The sequence below is a fragment of the Coptis chinensis genome, chromosome 7, assembly GCF_015680905.1.
Source record: "Coptis chinensis isolate HL-2020 chromosome 7, ASM1568090v1, whole genome shotgun sequence".
NCBI lineage: Eukaryota > Viridiplantae > Streptophyta > Magnoliopsida > Ranunculales > Ranunculaceae > Coptis > Coptis chinensis.
Window position 1 is genome coordinate 19,406,126 of NC_141462.1, and position 7,959 is coordinate 19,414,084.

At 33.2% G+C, this 7,959-nt stretch overlaps 1 protein-coding gene across 1 annotated transcript; it reads left to right on the forward strand.

Annotated features, from left to right (window-relative positions):
• The first annotated feature begins 1,474 nt into the window (after nucleotides 1-1,474).
• Nucleotides 1,475-2,210, forward strand: LOC147486463 (17.8 kDa class I heat shock protein-like). The gene has a single exon (XM_086572712.1). It carries the CDS (start codon nucleotides 1,571-1,573, stop codon nucleotides 2,057-2,059), a length of 489 nt encoding a protein of 162 aa, XP_086428838.1. The 5' UTR covers nucleotides 1,475-1,570; the 3' UTR covers nucleotides 2,060-2,210.
• The last annotated feature ends 5,749 nt before the right edge of the window (nucleotides 2,211-7,959 follow it).

The window sequence follows — 7,959 nt, forward strand, 5'->3', positions numbered from 1 at the left end:
TTGAGTGAAATATGTTGGTACAAAATTTATAAACCCTGAACCTTAAACCCTAAACCCTAAACCCCAAATCTTCAAACTAGTTTATGATTCACAATTTGAAAAAGAAAATGGAAAATAACAAGTTTAGATATAAAACAAATTATTATTTTGAATAATTAAGTAAAATATGTTGGTACGAAATTTGTAAACCCTGAACCTGAAACCCCTAAACTAGTTTATGATTTACAATTTGAAAAAGAAAATAAAAAATAACAAGTTTAGATATAAAATAAATTATTATTTTGAATAATAATTGAGTGAAATATGTTGGTACGATATTTGTAAATCCCTGAACCCTAAACGCCAAACTAGTTTATGATTCACAATTGAAAATAAAAAATAAAAAATAACAAGTTTAGATATAAAATAAATTATTATTTTAGATTTTGGCATGTTTGATTATATGTTTTAACTTGGTTATATAGATACTATGTCATACTAGATAAATATTACAAAATGCATGTAATTGTGTTGGTGCAACTAATTGTGTTGTTTCTAACCCAATTTTTTAAATCGGATTTCAATTTTGCTAATTCAATTGTGATGTGTTGATAATTGATCATTACTAATTCAATTTTGTAGATAATTGTTTAAATAAATTATTGTACAATTATGATTGATTAATGATTTTGTATTATAAGAAAAGTGTTCGGTGTTTATGTATAAGAAAAATGTAATTGGTGTTTATGTAATCAATTTTTATTGGTTAATCCGGCTAATCATTGGTTAATCAGGAATTTTCTTGATTTAGAACTTTTCAATTATTTTAGTCCAAACGACTCCCCCAGGTTACCCCATAGAAACCCCAAACGACCCAGCCATACCCACTTTTAGCTTGCATGTGATACCAAACGATATGTTGAAGCCGTTTGAGTATACACTCAAACGATATGGTGGTACCGTTTGAGTGTACACTCAAACAAAACGATCAGACTATTCCATGGAGATTTCAGGAGCCAATTCTCAAACGACAGGCTCAAACCGCATGGATGTACACTAGAACGACATGGTGGTATTGTTTGAGCCCGTTTGAGTGTACACTAGAACGACCCGGAAATTTCGTTATGGCGAGACCGGTTGAATTGGTTGTTGGGCCTTGACTTTGATGACAAACTTGTAAAATTTTTTTTTTTTGGGAGTTGCCCAATCCAATTTGATGAGTGCCCAATTAAACCTAGTAAAATCGTCTAAACATCACGGGGGAACACTGGTCATTTGACGGGTCATAAAGTCATAAGTCATAACCTCATAAGTGCCTAATTTTCATGGACCGGGCGTTATTTGAACGAGACTCAAAATTCTTCAAAACGGAATAGCATTGGTCCAGACTCCAGAATTAAATCGCTAGAACATTCCGGAAATAGCGAAAATTCCAGACATCGCTAGAACATTCCAAATATGTTGAAAATTTCAGAAACTCGAAACATCCAGAATTTTCTAACCACGCTATAAAACTTACCCCCAAATCCACCACTCACAGCACGGATCATCATCAAATCAGCTCATCTCAATCTCAATTTTCTCATCAAACATGTCGATCATTCCAAGCTTCTTTGGTCGCAGATCAAACGTTTTCGACCCATTCTCCCTAGACATCTTTGACCCATTCGAAGGTTTCCCATTAACTAACCCCAACTCCAACAACCGATCACTTTCTCAAAATTTCCCAAACGAAACAACAGCAATGGCCCATGCTAAAATAGACTGGAAAGAAACCCCAAATGCACATGTATTCAAAGCTGACGTACCAGGGCTAAAAAAGGAAGAAGTGAAAGTTGAAGTTGAAGAAGGGAAAGTACTTCAAATAAGTGGTGAAAGAAACCGTGATACTGAAGAGAAGACTGACAAGTGGCATCGTGTGGAAAGAAGTAGTGGGAAGTTTGTTAGAAGGTTTCGGTTACCTGAAAATGCTAAAGTTGATGAAGTCAAAGCTAGTATGGAAAATGGGGTGTTGACTGTTACTGTTCCTAAAGAAGAAGTTAAGAAGCCTAATGCTAAATCTATTGACATCTCTGGTTAGGGTCTTGTAATCTTGTTTCTCTCTGGTTTTACTAGTTATGGTGTGGTACTGTGGTGTGTCTGTTAATTGGAAATGAAGTGATGTCTAACGTGTGTCGCTGTCTTGTAGAATGTCCTGGTTTTTAATCTGTTAATGAATGTGTTTCTTGCAATGTTTCTTGCATTTGTCGAATATATGTCATTAGTTAATCACAAATTTTGTAGTAGTGTGTTAAACTTAAATCAACACTTTACTTGGGACTTTAACATTTGCTAGCATGATCCACATTGGGAACTTGAAGAGTTTAAAAGTACATGCTTTCTCTTAAAACGGATTGTCCTTATCAATGGAGGATGAAATCTATCTCAACACTCCCCCTCAATCCCGAAATATATATATACACTCATTTCAGGCTTGCAATTACAATTAGTTATCAGTAGATAACACTTCCCCTTAACCATGGATTTTACTTTGACAGTTTTACCCCTCACTCACTTATGTTATTACACAATTTTGACGGTGGTCGTAATAATTAAAACCGTATAGGAGTATAATTGGAAAAAACTACTGTTTACGGAATTATTCTCTTTAAAGTAGTTAGATAAACCTCCAAGCTCCAATTGCAAATTTCATCCTCAAACTACAACAACATCAAGAAACAAAAACAAAGCAACGGATCATCAACATCAAAACAAAACAAATCTCAACCTTAAATTTCATCCAATTTTTCCATCAAACATGTCTTATCATTCCATGCCATGGAAACTCTAATAACAACTATTCGTCACTAGCAGCAAATTGTTAAGGAGAGTAAGTAATATAAGTGAGTTTTTATCTCAACCAAGTCATTGGTCGCAGATAATATGTATAACAAAAATTTAACGTAGAATCCAAATTTCGACCCAATCCTTTGGTTTTGGTATAGAAGACTTCGAAATTGGTATCTTCCACAATATTTTTTTCAAATAAGAGTTTAGTAGATTACATCGAAAGACATCATTTGAATCACATGACCCATTGTATTATTAAATTAAAAATTCACATAACCCCAACTCCAAGTCCGATGTCGAGATGTGTTACACACTTTCTCTCAGGGCAAATTAAAATAATTCTAACAAGAAACAAAAATGGATAGCATCAATCCGCGATGGTCCAATTAGTTAGATTTAAATAGAGGGCCAAATAATTAATTTGTAAGACCAAACCGTGATCAATTCCACACAAAACAATGCACATGTATCAAAGATCCTGAATTTAAATCAAAGGCTAAAAAGAAGAATAGGGAAGCTAATTGAAGTTGAAGAAGGGAAAGTAAGTTTCCAAATAAGTTCTTCCTCGAAATTTCAATACAATTCACGAACACATTATAGCAAAGGTTTAGTATGGCGATGCCTTGTTGGAGCCCATTATAGCAAAGGTTTAGTATGGCATGCCTTGTTGGAAAAGGAAGAAAAAAAGAATATATAAACTCAAATTGATTACCATCAAAGCCGACATTTTATATGTACCAAAAAGTGGCACAGGGGAGTATTCACCAAAGTTTCAAGCCGACATTTCCTCATTGAGAAAACAATTGGAAAAACTATGGAAAATGGGGTAAATTCTAAATATGACCATATTACAACAAAAATTTCTCCGCGTCTTTGCCATGGCGACAGGGCAAGCAGCGACAAAGAAGACCAAAATGGTTAAGGAAGGGGCATCAAATCCATTGGTGCGAAGAGATGTTACATGCTAAATCTATAACCAAACATAACTACAAATGGTTAAGGTAAAAATGTAATAAGCTTGTCCAATTCTTTACCATTGGAAGCTTTCTTCTAGAGTTGCAAAAGCGGGATATAGATTATGGTGAAAGGGGGTAGTGGAAACAAAGATGACACAGTTTTCTCTAAGTTATCATGGCATTACATATTTATATTAGATGAAAATAGACACTTCAAACCACATTTATAATAACTAAAATCAGAAGAACATTTGCTCCAAAAAGTCTGACCAAAATCGGACAAATTAAGTTAAGGTAATTAAGAACTCCTGGATTTTAATTGTCTAATTAATCCTTTCTTGGCATTCACTAATTGCAAAAGTTTTTAAATTTGTCTACCAAACTTCATATATGTATATTAGTTATAAACTTCAACCACAATGTGATTTTTGTAAGTTCTAGTGTGTCTTAAAAAGAAATATAGTGGAACCATACACTGCCTTGAAGAAGTAAAACAAAACTTGGGACTTTATCAATATCAATTTGCTAGCATGATCCATTACATTATGGGAATTATGTAAGTCATGGATTTAAAAGTACATTGAATTTTCTCTTAAAACACATATTTTTTATCAACTATTCCCAGTGGAAAACATTCCATCACTGAAAAATTGGCCAATGAGATGGGATATCCTCATCCACAAAGAAAATCTTCCATAATATCCAACATTCCATATAAAGAAGACGGAACACATGATTTTCTCATGCCATATGCAATTTCAGTTCTAAAGCCAAAGATAATAAAAAAGGAGTCCACACATCCTACCAATATCACAAAATTAACCATGGAATTTACCTTGACAGTTTTACCTTCCTCACTCAAAGACCCAAAACCATGTTTGTTATTAATTTCACAATTTTGAACCAAATGCCATTACAAAAAACCCTAAATAAAACAATAATCTCAATAATTAAATAATTGGAAAAAAACTAATTTATCACCAATAAAAATAAACAATCCGTTCCTTCTGCGGTTGCAATTTTTGGACTCATTTAAAAAGTAGTTAGATAAACCTTTCCAAGAAATCTAATTGGTAAATTTCATCCTTGCAAACTTAACAATGAAAAAACAAGAAACAAAACAAACCACTTATTTACGAGACTCTCATTATTCTACGGACTTAAAACGGATTTGCCAAAAAATTGCAATATCCCTTAAAAGTGGCGATCTACTCTTCTTCTCTTTTTTTTAAATTTTTTTAGTAAATTGAAACCTCCTTCTTCTCCAACAACATCAAGAAACAAAAACAAAGGCTCTTGTTACTCTTTCAAACGACTCAAAATATCAAACTTACCAAAATTGCTCCATGCACAATCCATTTTAATGGTGAAATGACCAAAATAATAACAACTATCAACCCCTAGATTTTTCTAATATAGTAAGATGTAGAGGTAGTTTAATAACTGGGTGCATCGAATAATGGAAGAGCTTGACTAACAAGAGAATATGTTAAGTTGGATTCAAGAATTAATAATAAAGACCAATCGTAGCATTAGGAGTGATGTATCCAAAAAAAGAAGGCAATTAAGGGAGATATAACCAAACCAACTAGATAGAACTTCATCCAAAAGCCAAAATAACAATCTCATCCATGAGCACCTTATACTAAAACTTTCAACATCACTTGATAGATAATGCAAGAGTAAATACTCCCAATACTCCCCCTCAAATTCAAAGACATATAACGCAAGTAATTTTCTATAAGCATCTTGTCACAATAAATAATGGTTGCATAAAAAATAACGAATTACCTCAACAAGAGATGGTAACAGTCTGTGAAATACTTGAGTACTTACACCACTGAGGCATAAAAAGGAATCAAATCCTGAAAAGCTGAACTATCAATGACAACATACAATAAGCTCCTCAATAAGAGGGCTAAAACAAAAAAGTTGATGAAATACCATATAACTCGGCACATTGCGACATAAAAAGGGAATCAAACCCTAAAAAGCTGAACTATCATAAGCTCCTCAATAAGAGAGCTAAAACAGAAAAAACCTGTGAAACACCAGAGAACTCGTCATCATCATGATAAGTTCCCAAATATGCCTATTTTTATATATTAGTTTCCTGGCACGTGGCTAAAGCCGGGCAGAACAAAAAGTTAAAAATCAGTCAGTGGCATTATCGTAAATTATTGTAAAACCAAGGACAGTGTCTTAATTTCGGTCAGCTGGTTTGGGTAGGGTAGAAGAAAAAGTTAAATTTCGGTCAGTGGCAATATCGTAATTATTTGCAAAATTGAAGACAATGTGCTAAAATGAGGGAGAAACGTCTTACTTTCAATGTAGAAATTAACGGTTTTACCCCTCCGTAACATATGTTATTACACAATACTATTTTGAACGGGATCGTAATAATGGAACCCATTTAGGAGTATAATCGGAAAACGACACTGTTCACAGAGTCATTCTCTTTAAAGTAGTAAGATTATTTCCGGGCTTTTATCAATCTTCTTCTATTTATAATTTCCCCATATTCACGTAAAATCACACATTTTGATTATTTCATTGCGAAGTACTCATTTTCATGAGTCCAACGATATATTTGCATGTTTTGTGTGCAATTTATTTTTCCACGCTAATATGATATTGGTATAAATATTTGATTAAATTTATTTCTAATTGTAAGCCTAAGCTCAAACATTAGAATGGACGACCCAAATTATTAAGTGACTTAGTGAGGTAGCGATCAAGAATATTGGATCAGATATTGTTTGGGAATATTCTTGGTATCTTTAATTTACAACAATTCCTATTCACAAGATCATATCTTTATATTATTTCCCAAGTCAACTTTTCTTGTTTCCTATCACTCATTACCACAAAATCATACAAATCTTAGCCACAAACCATATATCCTTCCATTTTCATAATCTTTCCCACCTAAATATTTTTTTTCCCTTTCCATTATTATTAATTTTCAATATTCCCCATTCCATAAACACCATGATATTATTGGAGATAATAAATAATGGGGAAACAATTCGAATTGAAGATCAAGAACAAGCTGGGATTGGAAATTTTCTACAAGATTTTATGCAAGAGAATATTTTGCTTGATATCTAAGTATTTTGTTACCATTTCAATTTGTTTTGAGAGGGAAAGTATCTTATTTTGATCATATTGTGAGCCTATAGATAAATGCATTTGGAGAGGAGTGAGGCATTGAATTCTTTAGTTCATTCTTAGATTCATTTTCTTAGATTTATTAGTAGAGATCGAAGTTTTAGATTAATTAATAAACCCAAACTTGTAGCCTTGTAAAAACTACTCTAGTATGAGTTCAAGAAAAAAAAAAAGAGATAGTGAGAGACAAGAGAGATTATGCTTAAGAGAATGCAACTCAACTCTTCTTCACTTCTCTCCTCAAACACTAAGATGGAATATAGCTTTCGATTGCCATTCCACGCATTCACTAAACCACAACGAGACATCCACTAGAAACTTGGTCCCATTTTATAATTGACTAGTCATGGCTCGTGCCTATGACACTCTGCTTTTACAAAAGTGCATACAACATTTTTGCACTATACAATATCACGCTAAATAACTATTTTAAGCATCTCCAAAAAAAAAAAATGATCCTCATGATCTTCTTATGCAATTGATACTTTCACGGTTTCACCAAATGAGGTTCTTTAAGGTGAGTTCAAAAGTTTAAGTTTATTCTCATTTGCAACTAAGACCCACCACTAAATTAAACAACAAACGATTTTACCAACTATGCTATCCAACCTTATTACAGTGCAAGAGAATTCATCGTTGTTCCAATAATACCCAATAATATTGCACCTAGGGCGACTCCGTATCAAAACCATTAAGGTTTTTTAGACATTGGTCCTACTATTACTATGGTAATTAGATTTTGGTTCAGAAATGCTGAAATATTAGGTCTTGGTCCTACTTTTGTTACTTGACCGTCAGTCAACTTAGTTGTCTGTGGTCATGTTGTTTGCTCTTTTGAGCATGCGTCACACGTGCTTACAAGTAGGACTAAACTATAATATCTAACTTATAATAAGGACCATGTCTTAAAGATGACATTATTATCTGGGTCAAATACTAATTAACTTATCTTTAAGAGTGAGAAAGGGTGATGGTTTAGACAATGTGTATCTTCCAATACTCCTGTTTCGATCTTCTGCAATTC

Coding starts and splice junctions, on each gene's coding strand:
- LOC147486463 (XM_086572712.1), top strand. CDS start 1,571: ATGTCGATCATTCCAAGCTTCTTTGGTCGCAGATCAAACGTTTTCGAC.